Source organism: Oncorhynchus gorbuscha, linkage group LG05 (genome assembly GCF_021184085.1).
Source record: "Oncorhynchus gorbuscha isolate QuinsamMale2020 ecotype Even-year linkage group LG05, OgorEven_v1.0, whole genome shotgun sequence".
Lineage (NCBI taxonomy): Eukaryota > Metazoa > Chordata > Actinopteri > Salmoniformes > Salmonidae > Oncorhynchus > Oncorhynchus gorbuscha.
Window position 1 is genome coordinate 75,209,297 of NC_060177.1, and position 18,943 is coordinate 75,228,239.

The 18,943-nt window shown below is 42.5% G+C and overlaps 1 protein-coding gene across 5 annotated transcripts in view; it reads left to right on the forward strand.

The window, feature by feature from the left end:
* Positions 1 to 18,525, forward strand: part of LOC124036504 (serine/threonine-protein phosphatase 2B catalytic subunit gamma isoform-like) — a 46,165-nt gene extending 27,640 nt beyond the window's left edge. Inside the window, exons 7-14 of one of the 5 annotated variants that reach the window (XM_046351169.1) lie at positions 422 to 499; positions 606 to 700; positions 925 to 1,050; positions 1,233 to 1,310; positions 5,384 to 5,474; positions 6,026 to 6,123; positions 7,837 to 7,863; positions 15,676 to 18,525. In XM_046351169.1, coding sequence (XP_046207125.1) covers positions 422 to 499; positions 606 to 700; positions 925 to 1,050; positions 1,233 to 1,310; positions 5,384 to 5,474; positions 6,026 to 6,123; positions 7,837 to 7,863; positions 15,676 to 15,818 — 736 coding nt within the window. In that variant the 3' untranslated portion in view covers positions 15,819 to 18,525. The remainder of the gene's footprint in view (positions 1 to 421; positions 500 to 605; positions 701 to 924; positions 1,051 to 1,232; positions 1,311 to 5,383; positions 5,475 to 6,025; positions 6,124 to 7,836; positions 7,864 to 15,675) is intronic. The other 4 variants (XM_046351171.1, XM_046351170.1, XM_046351172.1 and 1 more) reach the window with 4 other exon arrangements.
* Positions 18,526 to 18,943: the final 418 nt, after the last annotated feature.

Genomic DNA, 18,943 nt, shown 5'->3' on the forward strand with positions numbered 1-18,943 from the left:
CCAGCAGCCACATTGAGATCTGTCTCTAATGGCACCCTATTCCCTATAGGGCCCTGGTCCAAAGTAGTGCACTATATAAGGAATAGGGTGCCATTTAAGACTCACACCACGTCTCCTTGCTGGCTGTAGCTGTGAACTCCTGTTCTCTTGACTGCTGGATCAGCTATCAGAGCTCATAAATACCACTGCCTTGCCTCTGCTCTACTTTGGCCTCACTAGTTAATTAAACCCTGCCTACCTCCCAGGCCAGAGGGAAATACACAATGTATTTCCAATAGTTAAGAACTGCTAGAGAACGCTTCTAATGGTTTTACTCAAAGAATCTGTCATGTTGCATGGTTGCCAGACTGACACTGTGAGGTCCAGATTTAATTCCACTGGCTGTTTTAATAGTTTTTTTTCTCTCTGTCTTGCCTTGCAGTTACCCGGCTGTATGTGACTTTTTGATAAATAATAACTTGTTGTCGGTAATAAGAGCACACGAAGCACAGGATGCAGGGTAACTTTTAAAACTTTTTTTGATCACTTAACGTTACCAAAAATAGCTATTTATTTTTGTCTCTTCACTATTGTGCTGTCAAACTAAAATAAGTGTCTCATCCCAGGTATCGGATGTACAGAAAAAGCCAGACTACAGGCTTTCCTTCATTAATTACAATCTTCTCAGCACCAAATTACCTAGATGTGTATAACAACAAAGGTTTGTGTACTCCTTATATCAAGACTGTGTGTGTGTTTTATGCACAGTCTTATATAGCTGTTATGTTTGCTAGCTGGGATTGGTGTTCCCTTCTTCTGTCTGGCCTATTCTGTCTCCAAAATATGACAATTTGCCAATGTGTTACAAGTGCTACTTTTGCCAGTGCTACAATTTGTCAGAATGGCTAAGTGTATCATTATTTTTGTTCTTGCTCCTACTTTCAGCTGCTGTATTAAAGTATGAGAACAATGTGATGAACATTCGGCAGTTCAACTGCTCCCCCCACCCCTACTGGCTGCCCAACTTTATGGACGTCTTCACCTGGTCTCTGCCATTTGTTGGAGAGAAAGGTATGCATGTGGTCCCCGTCCAAACTCAGTGTTTCAGAGTTAAGAATGCGGAGTAGAATGCCAGAAAGGAGCATTGGCACATTCTAGTGTAATAGGTCTGCACCCAAAAAGATGCAGCAAAGAGTGTTTTGGTGGTGGTGCTAACCTGAGCTGTGGTGCTGCCGCCTCTCCCTTCCCAATAGTGACAGAGATGCTGGTGAACGTGCTGAACATCTGCTCTGATGATGAACTCATGTCGGAAGGAGACGACCTGTGTGAAGGTAAGAGGAACAGCCAGGATTTCACCCTCGCTGGTCCACAGGTTGCAAAACGCACACCTTGGATATCACATTTTATTAGTCACATGTGCTGAATACAACCGGTACAACTTTAGAGTGAAATGCTTACTTAAGAGCTCCTAACCAACAATGCAGTTTAAAAAATACAGATAAGAATAAGAAAGAAAAGTAACAAGTAATTAAGGAGCAGCAGTAAAATAACAATAGCGAGACTAAATACAGATATACAGGGGGATACTGGTACAATGTGTGGGGGCACCGGTTAGTTGAGGTAATATGTACAGTTGAAGTCGGAAGTTTACTTACATACATTTACATTACATTACATTTAAGTCATTTAGCAGACGCTCTTATCCAGAGCGACTTACAAATTGGTGCATTCACCTTATGACATCCAGTGGGACAGTCACTTAACAATAGTGCATCTAAAACTTAGGGGGGGGGTGGGGTGAGAGGGATTACTTAACCTATCCTAGGTATTCCTTAAAGAGGTGGGGTTTCAGGTGTCTCCGGAAGGTGGTGATTGACTCCGCTGTCCTGGCGTCGTGAGGGAGTTTGTTCCACCATTGGGGGGCCAGGGCAGCGAACAGTTTTGACTGGGCTGAGCGGGAGCTGTACTTCCTCAGTGGTAGGGAGGCGAGCAGGCCAGAGGTGGATGAACGCAGTGCCCTTGTTTGGGTGTAGGGCCTGATCAGAGCCTGGAGGTACTGAGGTGCCGTTCCCCTCACAGCTCCGTAGGCAAGCACCATGGTCTTGTAGCGGATGCGAGCTTCAACTGGAAGCCAGTGGAGAGAACGGAGGAGCGGGGTGACGTGAGAGAACTTGGGAAGGTTGAACACCAGACGGGCTGCGGCGTTCTGGATGAGTTGAAGGGGTTTAATGGCACAGGCAGGGAGCCCAGCCAACAGCGAGTTGCAGTAATCCAGACGGGAGATGACAAGTGCCTGGATTAGGACCTGCGCCGCTTCCTGTGTGAGGCAGGGTCGTACTCTGCGGATGTTGTAGAGCATGAACCTACAGGAACGGGCCACCGCCTTGATGTTAGTAGAGAACGACAGGGTGTTGTCCAGGATCACGCCAAGGTTCTTGGCGCTCTGGGAGGAGGACACAATGGAGTTGTCGACCGTGATGGCGAGATCATGGAACGGGCAGTCCTTCCCCGGGAGGAAGAGCAGCTCCGTCTTGCCGAGGTTCAGCTTGAGGTGGTGATCCGTCATCCACACTGATATGTCTGCCAGACATGCAGAGATGCGATTCGCCACCTGGTCATCAGAAGGGGAAAGGAGAAGATTAATTGTGTGTCATCTGCATAGCAATGATAAGAGAGACCATGTGAGGTTATGACAGAGCCAAGTGACTTGGTGTATAGCGAGAATAGGAGAGGGCCAAGAACAGAGCCCTGGGGGACACCAGTGGTGAGAGCGCGTGGTGAGGAGACAGATTCTCGCCACGCCACCTGGTAGGAGCGACCTGTCAGGTAGGACGCAATCCAAGCGTGGGCCGCGCCGGAGATGCCCAACTCGGAGAGGGTGGAGAGGAGGATCTGATGGTTCACAGTATCGAAGGCAGCTGATAGATCTAGAAGGATGAGAGCAGAGGAGAGAGAGTTAGCTTTAGCAGTGCGGAGCGCCTCCGTGATACAGAGGAGAGCAGTCTCAGTTGAATGACTAGTCTTGAAACCTGACTGATTTGGATCAAGAAGGTCATTCAGAGAGAGATAGCGGGAGAGCTGGCCAAGGACGGCACGTTCAAGAGTTTTGGAGAGAAAAGAAAGAAGGGATACTGGTCTGTAATTGTTGACATCGGAGGGATCGAGTGTAGGTTTTTTCAGAAGGGGTGCAACTCTCGCTCTCTTGAAGACGGAAGGGACGTAGCCAACGGTCAGGGATGAGTTGATGAGCGAGGTGAGGTAAGGGAGAAGGTCTCCGGAAATGGTCTGGAGAAGAGAGGAGGGGATAGGGTCAAGCGGGCAGGTTGTTGGGCGGCCGGCCGTCACAAGACGCGAGATTTCATCTGGAGAGAGAGGGGAGAAAGAGGTCAGAGCACAGGGTAGGGCAGTGTGAGCAGAACCAGCGGTGTCGTTTGACTTAGCAAACGAGGATCGGATGTCGTCGACCTTCTTTTCAAAATGGTTGACGAAGTCATCTGTAGAGAGGGAGGAGGGGGGGGGAGGGGGCGGAGGATTCAGGAGGGAGGAGAAGGTGGCAAAGAGCTTCCTAGGGTTAGAGGCAGATGCTTGGAATTTAGCGTGGTAGAAAGTGGCTTTAGCAGCAGAGACAGAGGAGGAAAATGTAGAGAGGAGGGAGTGAAAGGATGCCAGGTCCGCAGGGAGGCGAGTTTTCCTCCATTTCCGCTCGGCTGCCCGGAGCCCTAACTAGTTTTTCTAGTTTTTCAACCATTCCACAAATTTCTTCTTAACCTCTCTGGGATATGTGGGACAGTAGTGTCCCACCTCACCAACAGCCAGTGAAAGTGCAGGGCTCCAAATTCAAAACAACAAAAATCTCAGAATTAAAATTCCTCAAGCATACAAGTATTTTGCACCATTTTAAAGATAAAATTCTCTTTAATCCAGCCACAGTATCTGATTTCAAAAATGCTTTACAGCGAAAGTATCACAAACGTTGTTAGGTCAGCACCAACTCACAGAAAAACACAGCCATTTTTCAAGCCAAAGAGAGGAGTCACAAAAAGCACAAATAGAGAAAATTAATCACTAACCTTTGATCTTCATCAGATGACACTCATAGAACTTCATGTTACACAATACATGTTTTGTTCAATAAAGTGCATATTTATATAAAATCAAATTTTACATTTGTGTGTTACATTCAGTAGTTCTAAAACATGTGGTGATTGTGCAGAGCGCCACATCTATTTACAGAAATACTCATTATAAATGTTGATGAAAATACAAGTTATACATGGAATTAGAGATACTTCTCCTTAATGCAAACGCTGTGTCAGATTTTAAAAAAACTTTACGGAAAAAGTAAACCATGCAATAATCTGAGTACAACGTTCAGACAACAAAGCAGCCAAAAAGATAGTCAACAGAAGTCAGAAATAGCATTATAAATATTCACTTACCTTTGATCATCAGAATGCACTCCCAGGAATCACAGTTCCACAGATGTTTGTTTTGTTCGATAATGTCCATCATTTATGTCCAAATAGCTTCTTTTGTTAGGGCGTTTGGTAAACAATTACAAAAGCGCGTTCAGGTCCAGCCGAACATCGGACGAAAAGTTTAATAAGTTCCGTTACAGCCCGTAGAAACTTGTCAAACTAAGTATAGAATCAATTTTTAGGATGTTATCATAAATCTTCAATAATGTTTCAACCGGAGAATTCCTATGTCTGTGGAAAAGCAATGGAATGAGAGCTAACTTTCTCTTGACCGTGCATCAGAGCCTGTGGCACTCTGCCAGACACCTGGCTCATTCCTCTCTCATTCGGTCCCACCTCACAGTAGAAGCCTCAAACAAAGTTCTAAAGACTGTTGACATCTAGTGGAAGCCGTAGGAAGTCCCTATTGTAGATGTTGGGATATTGGTTGCGTTAAAAAAACTAAGTCTCAATTTCCCACTTCCTGGTTGGATTTTTCTCAGGTTTTCGCCTGTCATATGAATTCTGTTATACTCAGACATCATTCATAGTTTTAGAAACGTCAGTGTTTTCTATCCAATACTATAATAATAATATGCATATATTAGCATCTGGGACAGAGTAGCAGGCAATTTACTCTGGGCACCTTATTCATCCAAGCTACTCAATACTGCCCCTCTGTCACCAAGAAGTTAACAAACCATAGTTTTGGCAAGTCGGTTAGGGCATCTACTTTGTGCATGACGCAAGTAATTTTTCCAATAATTGAACACCTTCCTAATATTTAGTTGCACCCCCTTTTGCCCTCTGAACAGCCTCAATTCGTTGGGGCATGGACTAATGTGTTGTTTTGTAGACTTGGCGTGTGTCAAATGGTAGAAACCATTACAATGCAATATGAAATCTCCAACATTGCTTAGGATATTTTTTCCCTTGTATTTAATGAGAAGACGGTGGAATACCAGCGGTACGCAAAGAGGTGATCCGGAATAAGATCCGAGCCATTGGGAAGATGGCCAGAGTCTTCTCTGTTCTCAGGTGAGAAGGTCTCTCTCTCAGTAGCACACCAGACAGCATTATATTGTGTCCCAAATTGCACCCTCCTCCCTGTATAGTGCACTAGTTTTGACCAGGGCCCTAGGGCTTTTGCTATAAGTAGTACACTTTAGGGAATAGGTTGCCGTTTCAGACGCACCCAAAGACTAAAGACCTTGAGGTTGGGAGTAGACTGAAGTCTATTTTTAGTTTAGACTTGAGTCTAGTTCATGACATGACTTAAGTCAGTTAAGTGCATAATGAAGTAATGTTTGAAAACACAGTGCTGGTTCTGAGGTTTAATGAGCAGGCAAAAGTGAGTCACGACACAGCACCGTGGTGAGGCTGTGTAATGACATTAGCCAGCCACACAAATGCAATGGGGAAAGGGAGATGCAGATCGGCACAGAGATCCTAGAATTCACACATGTTCTATATGTAGGTCTATTAGTGGCCCATATACAGGGATGTCATTGGATGCTACAGAGGAGTGTTTTAACGTATGCAGTTACGTTAACTTCTCCTTTCTCTCCTGTTTCTCTCTCGTTCTTCAGGGAGGAGAGTGAGAGTGTGCTGACACTCAAAGGACTGACCCCGACTGGATCGCTGCCTCTAGGAGTGTTATCAGGTGGCAAACAGACCTTGCAGACTGGTAAGTGTTCCTTTCACCCTCCCTCATCCTCCCCTGTCTACCCTCACCCTGCTGTCTCTGTCCTCCTCTCTCTCTTGTACCCCCAGCTCCACCCGTTTCCCATGCCCTACCCTCAAAGGGCCCTGGGGTGCCATGCAGTTTAACCTGCACTAGCGACACAGCCTTACCCCAGTCACAGTAAACCGAAGGATGTACACTTCACTCAATGTTTTGCATTTTGACATGAATAAGTTCACTTTCGGGGAAAGAAACATAATAGACCCGGCTCTTATGGAAACCATCACTGTCGCTGATGCCTACACCTGGCCTTTGTTAATGTACATTAGATGAACATCATGTTAGATTGCTGCCCTCACTCCTCTAGCTCACTGGGCTACTATGGGCCAAACTGGTCAATATAAAGGGAAGATGTTGTGATTTGGGACACAACCTTCGTCTGTCTTGGGCTCTGTATCAAGCCAGCCGTCCCTGTGGGGTAGAGGGGGGACTGGGAGGGTGTCCGGGGGGGTCGGCTCAGAGCCGCCTGTCACTGAAGTGGCCGTAGCCCTGATCTAAAGGTCAACCAGCCCAGCCAGCAGGGGAAATACACACACACACACACACACACACACACACACACACACACACACACACACACACACACACACACACACACACACACACACACACACACACCAGGCCTGTCAGCAGGAAGGAGAGAAGGGCATGTTGGGGGCTGGTCTCCCAGGCGGGGCGTAGGTGTACTGAACGTCGCCACAAAGCTGTGAGCACTCTGAGAGAAACCACACGACGTGACCTTTACCAGAATGCCATTGTCTGTCTCAGGCTGCGTCCCAAATGCCATCCTATTCACAATCGAGTGCACTGTTTATGACCAGACCCCTATTAGTAATTGGGACGTACCCTGTGTCTTTCGCCCCTCCAGTCTGACCAAGGCTTTAACATCGAGGATGCTAGGCTGACTGGCCAAGTTAAAACCCTGGATAGGTTGTGTTATCTGGTTCATTACATCCCTGTTTGTCTTCACTGCTACGGTGATGTTTAGGGAAATGCTGAGCCGTTTTGACTGCAGTGCCAGTGCTCTTTGAATACAATAGCTAAAGTAAGGCATTTCCCCCTTTTAGTTTTCAGAGTTCTGTTATGGTCTCAGAGCTAGATTCACCATGTGTTATTCAGAGTGACACCAGTAACAGAGCACCTCATTAAGAACAAGTTGAATAGAAAGATTAAAGCCGTCATCTCCTTTGAGAACTGAGCCATAACACACTTCATTATGCAAGGAGATCCGTTCCCATCTCCTCCCAGCAGACTTCGTCATTTCATTGTCGTGTCCCCCCCCATCTCTGTCCATCCACATCTAAGCCCTCATGACCCTTTAACTGCAGCTAGCAACCTAGATCTCCTGCAGACCGCTCTCACTGGTACTGTCCTAGATGACACTCTGTTCCCTATAGTAGCCTACTGTTGACCAGAGCCTTGTGGGTGCTCCTAATCCTAAAATAATAAATTGTCATTAGGGAGGCGGACTCTCATCACACTAAAAATGGTTTGAGGTGTATTTGAATTGTGCTGTTGCTCAGGGAGTAGCCTTTATAAGCATGTATAACCTGTTTTCCTGGTTGGTTGGCTCTGTCTGTTCTGTTATTGATGTTATTTGGTCTCTGCATTGATGACTCACTTTTCTCCTTCTCACCACTACTCACATTGACATAGCTGCCGCTGAGGCCGCGGAGGCCAAAGGTACGCAAGTGGTCCCCGGATCCCTCCCTCAGTGTCTTGTCCTTGTTTAACTTTTAACCTTTTCAAATGGGGCCTGCTTTAAATGTTCTATGCACTCCTGTTTTTGTCACTTTTGAAATGTTTGTTTTGTTATTCTTGTTGTACGTTCACTGTGTGTGGTTCATGAAATGCTTTGTCATGGATTGATGTACGTCACTTTGCAAAATGGCTGCTCTTGCATTACCCGTGCCTGCAACTACTGTGTGTGTGTGTACACAGTTGAAGTTGGAAGTTTACATACATCTTATTCACAATTCCTGACATTTAATCCTAGTATATATTCCCTGTCTTAGGTCAGTTAGGATAACCACTTTATTTTAAGAATGAAATGTCAGAATAATAGTAGTTATTTTTCAGCTTTTACTTCTTTCACCACATTCCCAGTGGGTCAGAAGTTTACATACACTCAATTAGTATTTGGTAACATTGCCTTTAAATTGTTTAACTTGGGTCAAATGTTTCAGGTAGCCTTCCACAAGCTTCTCACAATAAGTTGGGTGAATTTGGCCCAGTCCTCCTGACAGAGCTGGTGTAACTGAGTCAGGTTTGTAGGCCTCCTTGCTCGCACATACTTTTTCAGTTCTGCCCACACATTTTCTATAGGATTGAGGTCAGGGCTTTGTGATGGCCACTCTAATACCTTGACATTGTTGTCCTTGCCACAACTTACTGGAAGTGTCATTGTCCATTTGAAGATCCATTTGCGACCAAGCTTTAACTTCCTGACTGATGTCTTGAGATGTTGCTTCAATATATCCACACAATTTTCCTACCTCATGACGCCATCTATTTTGTGAAGTGCACCAGTCCCTCCTGCAGCAAAGCACTCCCACAACATGATGCTGCCACCCACATGCTTCACGTTTGGGATGGTGGTCTTCGGCTTGCAAGCCTCCTCCTTTTTCCTCTAAACCTAAAGATGGTCATTATGGCCAAACAGTTCTATTTTTGCTTCATCAGACCAGAGGACTTTTCTTCAAAAAGTATGATTTTTGTCCCCATGTGCAGTTGCAGACCATAGTCTGGCTTTTTTATGGCGGTTTTAGAGCAGTGGCTTCTTCCTCGCTGAGCGGCCTTTCAGGTTATGTCGATATAGGACTCTTTTACTATGGGTTAGAGGTCGACCGATTATGATTTCTTTTAACGCCGATACCGATTATTTGAGGACCCAAAAAAGCCGGTACCGATTAATCGGCCGATTGTAAATAAAATAAATATTAGAAAAATAATAATATAAAATAAATAAATATATATATATATATATACATACACACACATATTTTTTTTATGTATTTGTAATAATTACAATTACAACAATACTGAATGAACACTTTTCTTTTACCTTAATATAATACATCAATAAAATCAAATTGGCCTCAAATAAATAATGAAACATGTTGATGTAAAAAAGCTAACGTTAAGTTCCTTACTCAGAACATATGAAAGCTGGTGGTTCCTTTTAACATGAGTCTTCAATATTCCCAGGTAAGAAGTTTTAGGTTGAAGTTATTATAGGAATTATTGGAATGTTTCTCTATACCATTTGTATTTCATATACCTTTGAGTATTCTATGTTCTTATAGGCACTTTATTATTGTTAGTGTAACAGTATAGCTTCCGTCCCTCGCATCTCCCCAACCTGGGCTCGAACCAGGAACACATCGACAACAGCCACCCTCGAAGCATCGTTACCCATCCCTCCACAGAAGCCGCGACCCTTGCAGAGCAAGGGGAACAACTACTCCAAGTCTCAGAGCGAGTGACGTCACCGATTGAAACGCTATTAGCGCACACCCCGCTAACTAGCTAGCCATTTCACATCGGTTACACCAGCCTAATCTCGGGAGTTGATAGGCTTGAAGTCCTAAACAGCTCAATGCTTGAAACATTGCGAAGAGCTGCTGGCAAATACACTAAAGTGCTGTTTGAATGAATGCTTATGAGCCTGCTGCTGCCTACCATCGCTCAGTCAAATATAAAATCATAACGCACAGAAATACGAGCCTTTGGTCATTGATATGGTCGAACCCAGAAACTATCATTTCGAAAACAAATCTTTTATTTTAGTGAAATACGGAACCGTTCCGTATTTTATCTAACGGGTGGCATCCCTAAGTCTAAATATTGCTGTTACATTGTACAACCTTCAATGTTATGTCATAATTATGTACAATTCTGGCAAAATAATTACGGTCTTTGTTAGGAATGAATGAACTTCACATAGTTCGCAATGAGCCAGGCGACCCAAACTGCTGCATATACCCTGACTGCTTGCACGGAACGCAAGAGAAGTGACACAATTTCCCTAATAGGAAATTCATGTTAGCAGGCAATATTAACTAAATATGCAGGTTAAAAAAAATAGTTGTGTATTGATTATAAAGAAAGACATTGATGTTAATGGTTAGGTTTGGTGCAACGACGGTGCTAAAACATCACTCGTTTGGTGAAGTAGGCCGGGATTCGATGAGAAATTAACAGGCACCGTATCAATTATATGCAATGCAGGATTCACTAGAAACTAATGTCAACCTAGTGATTATGTTAATATTGTCTTTTATAAGTTAAGTTTAATGCTAGGTAGCAACTTACCTTGGCGTAACAGGTAGTCAGCCTGCCATGCAAGCTCCTCGTGGAGTGCAATTTATGGCAGGTGGTTAGAGCTTTGGACTAGTAACCAGAAGGTTGCTAAAACAAATCCCCGAGCTGACAAAGTAAATAATTTGTTGTTTTGCCCCTGAACAAGGCAGTTAAACCACTGTTCTAAGGCCTTCATTGAAAATAAGAATGTGTTCTTAACTGACTTACCTAGTTATATAAAGGTGTATAAAAAAATTGGATGATTTCGGCCAAATCGGTGTCCAAAAATGCTGATTTCCGATTGTTATGAAAACTTGAAATCGGCCATTCCGATTAATCGGTCGACCTCTCTTCTGGATCTAGATACTTTTGTACCTGTTTCCTCCAGCATCTTCACAGGGTCCTTTGCTGTTGTTCTGGAATTGATTTGCACTCTTCACACCAAAGTATGTTCATCTCTAGAAGACAGAACACGTCTCCTTCCTGAACAGTATGACGGCTGCGTGGTCCCATGGTGTTTATACATGCATACTATTATTTGTACAGATGAACGTGGTACCTTCAGGCGTTTGGAAATTGCTCCCAAGGATGAATCAGACTTGTCAGAATTTCTTTTTGTAGACCTCTACGTCTTGGCTGATTTCTTTAGATTTTCCCATGATGTCAAGCAAAGAGGCACTGAGTTTGAATGTAGTCCTTGAAGTACATCCACGGGTACACCTCCAATTGACTCAAATGATGTCAATTAGCCAGAAGCTTTTAAAGACCATTTTCCAAGCTGTTTAAAGGCACAGTCAACTTATTGTGTAAACTTCTGACCCACTGGAATTGTGATAAAGTGAATTATAAATTAAATAATCTGTCTGAACAATTGTCGTAAAAATTACTTCTCATGCATGAAGTAGATTTTCTAACCGACTTGCCAAAACTATAGTTTGTTAACAAGAAATGTGTGGAGTGGTTGAAAAACAAGTTTTAATTACTCCAACCTAAGTGTATGTAAACTTCCGACTTCAATGGTATGTATATTTTTATATTTTAGTGGCAAGAAAAAGTATGTGAACCCTTTGGAAATACCTGGATTTCTGGATAAATTGTTCATAAAATTACATCTGATCTTAATCTAGGTCACAACAATAGACAAACATTTTGCTTAAACTAATAACAAACAATTCTACGTTTTCATGTCTTTGTTCAACACACCGTGTAAATATTCAGTGTAGGGTGGAGAAAGTATGTGAACCATTGGATTTAATAACTGGTTGACCCTCCTTTTGGCAGCAATAACCTCAACATTTTCTGTAGTTGCGGATCAGACCTGCACAGCAGTCAGAAGGAATTTTGGACCGTTCCTCTTTACGAAACTGTTTCAGTTCAGCAATATATGGGATGTCTGGTGTGAACTGCTTTCTTGAGGTCATGCCACAGCATCTCAATTGGGTTGAGGTCAGGGCTATGACAGGGCCACTCCACAAGGCGTATTTTCTTCTGTTGAAGCTATTCTGTTGTTGATTTATTTCTGTGTTTTGAGTCGTTGTCCTGTTGCATCACCTCTTAAGCTTCAATTGGCGGACAGATAGCCTAACATTCTCCTGCAAAATGTCTTGATAAACTTGGGAATTAATTTTTCCTTCAATGATAGCAATCTGGCCATGATGCTCCCTCCAATTGACTTTACAGTTGGGATGAAGTTTTGATGTTGGTGTTCTGCCTTTTTTTCTCCACACATAGTGTTGTGTGTTCCTTCCAAACAACTCAACTGTAGTTTCATCTGTCCACAGAATATTTAGCCAGTAGCGCTGTGGAACATCCAGGGACAGCAGTGGCTTCTTCCGTGGTGTCCTCCCATGAATACCATTCTTGTTTTAGTGTTTTTTTTAGATACATCTCTGGAACAACCTAACATCTCTGTTGACAAGTCTACAATATGCAAGTCTTTAGCTGACATTCTAGGATTCTTCTTAACCTCATTGAGCATTCTGCTCTGTGCTCTTGCAGTCATCTTTGCAGGATGGCCACTCCCAGGGAAAGTAGCAACAGTGCTGAACTTTCTCAATTTATAGACAATTTGTCTTACTGTGGACTGATGAACATCAAGGCTTTTAGATTTTTTTCTTTTTTGTAACCCTTTCCACCTTTATGCAAGTCAACAATTCTTAATCTTAGGTCTTCTGAGATATAGACGACAAGAAAAATACTAATGTCAGTGTTATTAGTTTAAGCACACTGTCTATTGTTGTGACTTAGATGATCAGATCAAATTTGATGACCAATTTATTAAGAAATCCAGGTAATTCCAAAGGGTTCACATACTTCGTATGCATGCACCCCTTCAAACTAATGGATTTGGCTATTTCAGCCACACCTGTTGCTGACAGGTGTATAAAATCACACACACAGCCATGTAATGTCCAAAGACATTGGCAGTAGAATGGCGCGTACTGATGAGCTCAATGACTTGCAACGTCATTGGATGCCACCTTTCCAACAAGTCAGTTTGCCCAATTTCTGCCCTGCGAGAGCTGCCCAGTGGAAAAGTCTATGCGCAACAACGGCTCAGCCGTGAAGTGGTTGGCGACACATGCTCACAGAACGAGACCAGAGTGCTGAAGCGCATAGCATGTAAAAATCACCTGTCTTCTGTTGCAACACTCACTACAGAGTTCACAACTGCCTCTGGAAGCAACATCGGCACAATAAATGTACGTTGAGAGCTTCATGAAATGGGTTTCCGTAGCTGAGCAGCTGCACACAAGCTTAAGATCACCATGCGTAATGCCAAGCTTCGGCTGGAGTGGTGTAAAGCTCGCCACCATTGGACTCTTGAGCAGTGGAAACTCGTTCTCTGGAGTGATGAATCACGCTTCACCATCTGGCAGTCCGTCAGAAGAATCCTGTGCCAATGCATAGTGCTAACTGTAAAGTTTGGCGGAGGAGGAATAATGGTCTGGGGCTGTTTTTCATGGTTCGGGCTTGGCCTCTTAGTTCCAGTGAAGGGAAATATTAAAGCTACAGCATATGACTTTCTAGACAATTCTGTGCATCCAACTTTGGCAACAGTTTGGGGAAGCCTCGTTCCTGTTTCAGCATGCCCCCATGCCTAAAGCAATTTCCATACAGAAATAGTTTGTCAAGATAAGTGTGGAATAACTTGTTCGATGAGCAGGTGTCCACATACTCATGGTAGTGTACATAATAGGACTCAAATGCCCAAGCAGTGGGCTCTTCATTTGGCAGGAAAAACTAGCTTGAACCTCAACCTGCACCAGACAGTTATGTTATTCCTAAGGCCGTAGGGGCATTGCAAGATCTGGACCATGGTAATATAAAGGCTAAGCCCAAACAGTCGTCACAGATACAGAGAGTCAGACATTAGGCCTAGCAGTGATTTGTAGACAAACTGTAGGCAGAGGCCACATGGGTGAGAGTCGGGGTTGCTGGTTTCCTTTCCACTGGTCCAGGCAGCTGGTCCCTGATCAAAGCCAGCGAAGACTTCTAGCCCTCCCATCACTAATGGAGATGGAATATACCTCCTCCTGGCTATCCAGGGATATTTTCAGTCTAATCCTGTTATGCTACTTGGCTGTTGCTACTCTGTCACTGTCTGCTCCTGTTGACATGTTACTATCTTAGCACTCAGATACTCTCCTTGACCGCATGCACATTTTGAAGTAGTATCGGTAGTTTGGTTTCTGTCCAATGATATTGATATTATGTTTATCTGAGCATGTTTTATGTACGACTCACCTATTAAGTACCACTGTTTGCCTTTCCTTGCAATGAATCATTTCTCACTGATGTTAAGAGGTATTAAGGTGTTTGTGACACTTCAGCTGTTAGTTATAACTCCAGATCTCTGGTTGTGCAAGAGTGCCCATTTGAGTGCAGTTTTGTAGATCACATTATCATAAAATCAACTCAAACTACCATTTTAGGGTGTTATTTTCCTGTTATTCTAAATGTTCACATTCTTTGAAACATTATGGGAAAAAATGCAATAGTTACTTACTGTATATGTTTTCTTTGTGGTTTCTCCTTGGAACTTGGAATGTTACAGTAAGTCCCACATTCACTATGAGGTGTTGTAGCTTGTTCAGTGGTTTTGCCAACCGTACAGTTTCTATCCATACGACTTGCTGTGTTTCTGTGTATTCAATGTATGTCTGCACTGTTTTCAGTCTGTCAGCTATTACCTGCATTTGGTAACAAAATAACCTGGAGTTCACTAAGGGCATACAATTTGACCGAATCAAGGCACAACTGAGAATCTGCACAAAAAAGCTGTAAATTGTTTCATTTTGCAGGTTTTACCTACAATTCCTTATAGCAGATCCTTCAAATACACTGAACAAAAATATAAACGCAACATGTAAAGTGTTGGTCCCATGTTTCATGGGCTGAAACAAAAGATCCCCAAAATGTTCCATATGCACTAAAAGCTTATTTCTCATGTTGTGCACAAATTTGTTTACATCCCTGTTAGTGAGCATTTCTCTTTTACCAAGATAATCCATCCACCTGACAGGTGAGGCATATCAGGAAGCTGATTGAACAGTGATCATTACACAGGTTAACCTTGTGCTGGGGACAATAAAAAGTCCCAACACAATGCCAGATGTCAAGTTTTGAGGGAGCGTGCAATTTACATGCAAGCTGCAGGAATGTCCACCAGGGCTGTTGCCAGAGAACTGGATGCTAATTTCTCTACCATAAGCCGCCTCCAACGTCGTTTTGGAGAATTTAGCAGTATGTCCAACCGGCCTCACAACCCCAGACCATGTATGGCGTCGAGTGTGTGAACGGTTTGCTGATGTCAGCGTGCTATGTATGCGCTGGGGTTATGGTATGGTCAGGTGTAAGCTATGGACAACGGGCACAATTGCATTTTATCGATGGCAATTTGAATGCACAAAAATACCATGGCAAGATCCTGAGGCCCATTTTTTTTAATAATAAAAGGTATCTGTATTCCCAGTCATGTGAAATCCATAGATTAAGACCTAATGCATTTATTTCAATTGACTGGTTTGCTCAAATGGACTGTAACTCGGTAAATTCAATGAAATTGTTGCTTTTTTTATATTTTTGTTCAGTATAATGGCTAACTATTTTTCACTAACGAAATGTGTAAGTATTCAAAGCATTGTTTCCTTTTGATTTTTTAATTGTCGCTCTTTCGTTTCTTCCTTCCAGCCATTCAAGGCTTCTCTCCCAAAAGGAAGATCAAGGACTTTGCAGAGGCACAGAGCCTGGACAAAGTCAACGAGAGAATGCCCCCACGCAAGGATGGCCAGCAGCCAGTCAACCCAAATGCCCCCAAGAATGGCACAGACTAGACCTGGAGAGGGACTCCCTCTCATCCCCACCAGCCCCAGGCCATGGCCCTGTCTCATACACCCAAACTATCTTTCTCTTTTAACTCTGTCTTCTATCTTGCTCGCTCCCTCCTCATGTTCTCTCTCTCATCTTTCTCTGTCTCATTGAGGATTTGCCCCCAGTTGGCCTATACAGTTGGACAGGCACAGAACGTGGGTAGAGAAGACGGCACAGCATTGGGAGAATGGTTTCAGCCACCACGCAGTAAAACCATATGAATAAAACACATTTTATTTATTCAATTAAATTATTAGGTATGTCATAGCTACAATTTTATGAAATTATACATTTCTAAGTTGTTTAAATGTCTAAGCATACTGACATTCTTATAACAATGGTACATGTCAGAGAAAACCGTGAAGACCATTTTGTAAATTTGAGTTGATGAATGAGGTGGTTATTGAAGGATACCTTATTATCTGTTCTTAGTCAAGTCAAGTTTTTCTATTTGTGTTTCACAAGGGAAACGTTGAGTGTGTCTGCTCTTATACATTTATTTTTAAATTGTGTATTAACTGGAGAGAATTATGAGAACTAGATTTGAGACGCCATTGCAGAAGATTATTTTATACCTCCAGTAGTAGTCCAGTAAAAACACCAGCTGTTTTTTTTTTTTTTTTTTTTCAAATTTCTTTGAAACCACTGAATGCTGTTTAGATATTCTTTGGGTCAATGTGTTCCTCCTGTATTTTAAAGTTAGGGTAAACTGTTTAATCTTTCAACCTTGAGAAACTGCCCTGGGGCGGCAGGTAGCCTAGATATTTAAGATCATTGGCCCAGTCACTGGAAGGTCACTGGTTCAAATCCCCAAGCCGACTAGGTGAACAATCTGTCTGTGCCCCTGAGCAAGGCACTTAAACCTAATTGCTCCTGTAAGTTGCTCTGGATAAGAGCATCGGCTAAATGACATGTGAATGTACATTTTCCAAATCATATGGAAATAATTGTATATGGAAGAATTGATTCTAGTTTGCTACCATTATTGATGTGTCGTGTCAAGGGATGGTGGTTAGTTTCTCTGGTTTTATGTGTTCTGTATAGTGTTGGTGTTGCTTGCAGGCTGTCACCAACCAACATTTTTACCAGTGTGCTTAACTGTAAGCAGCTGGGGGGGATTATATGATATATTTAGATAATCTTCTGCAAAACCAAAGTCTGATTGAAAGGGTTATAGACATACAGTATGTATTGGTACATCTCCAAGAAGACTTGGTGGTGGCACTGCTATTTGGTTAGCTTTTCTGGGACATTGAGCTGAGAGTGGCCAACTGTTCTGCAGAGTGGTTTTCTGGATGGGTAAAGAAACATACATACCAATCTAATATCAAGGAAGAACAACCAGTGTCCTCTTCTCAAGATGGAGGGGTAATATTTCCCATGGATCAGATGGGGAAAAACGCTCATATTGTCCCAAAATTAACTCCATGTTAATTTTAGATAAGATTTGTGTTATAATACTACTAATAATGACACTTTGATTTTATATTGCTCTCTACACTACAGAAAGGATGTTTTGGGGGTTTCTTGACTCCATCTGTTGATTTGATGCATTTGTGTTAGATGACTCCAGTGTGATGAACTGAAGGGAAAGCTGGGCTCCAATCAAATGCTTTAGTTGCTGGCAGTTTGAGGAATGCTGTAGCCCGAAGAGTAGTAGATTGAGTCATTCTCAGTGATGCTGTGAGGATTATTTTGGGTATTTCCTTTCTCTTTATCATGTATCCCACAGACTGACACAATTCTCAGTATTGGTGGTAGTGCAAAGTTGGGGGCCAACTACAGACTCTATACATTGATCATGCAGTAAAAAAAGAAGTAATTCCTGATGTTTCTTCTGTGTTCATTTGATTGAGTGTCTTGAGTAATTTTGGTCTTGACACATTTTTGTCTTTATCACCTCCATGGCAGGAATGAGGACTGGACACTTTCGTAACACCTGCTCCGAACCCTTTAATGATTGACTTTAGGACTTGTGACTCGAACCGGTGCTTAGAGTTTTAGCCCTAGATTTTTGGGGGGCTAAAACTGCTTCTGACACATGTAGTTATTCTATTGTCTTCAATCATTCAAGAAAAGCATTGATTTGTTATTCTCATGTGAATTTTCCCTTTTATAATATATTATACAGCTTTAAAACAAGTTGCTTTTAATGTGCCATGCCACTTCCTAAACAAACAAACACCTGTGTGTGACTGGTGGGGGAGAATGGCCTGTTCTTGTGTTCAGTGGTCATGGAGAGATCCTGGAGCCTGTTTCAACTCAATGTGGGTCAGGTTCATTGAGTTGTCACTGCCTAGATGCTTATTTACAGCCCCTTTTTGTTAGTAAAATAAAACAATCTACTGTATTGTAGGTTCAGAAAATGGTCAAATGATGCTCTTTAAAAAAAAAAAAAAAATCCCACATTCTCAACCGCTTAAAATGTTGGTTTTGTGTGAAGTTAGCTAGGATTTAGGGGGGAGTAGAGGCCCCATAGTAGGGCTGTATTCCTGACCTCTTGTCAGTTTAAATATTTCTCAGAATGTACAGAAATGTCATTCAAGTGTTTAGCTGTTAAAAGGATGAAAATAATCCTTTCGTCAAGTACAGTACTTGTCATGCGAGGCCATGAAATCTTAATCTATGTAGATGAATCACTTGAAAAATAAAATGTAAATACTAAGCGTTTCCCTGTCCTGGCTGTCTGAGTTTTTAGCTCTGAGGATTTTACAATGGTTTGCCAGATGCTTTCTCACGTCAATGCTCTTGTTAAATTCTAGTCTCCCTTGATCTAAGTTATTCTACATGTTGCTCATATTTTCTCTCCATGTCAGGTTGAATGGGTGGATGCATGTCATTGGGTTCTTCAGTGTTTAAATGTTGAGCCCTAAATGTTGTTTATAAATATCACAATTCTACATAAGCAGGACTCATGTCAACAAAAAACATTTACATTTTTTTTTCCATGCTTGAAATGTTAATCAGAGATGTAAAAAAAAAAAGTGGCAACAATTGTTACAGAAAATGCTGTTCCTCAAGTAATGGTATATGGTCATTTCTCAGTTGGTTATGCAAAATTTAGAACGTTCTACACTGAAAAGATATA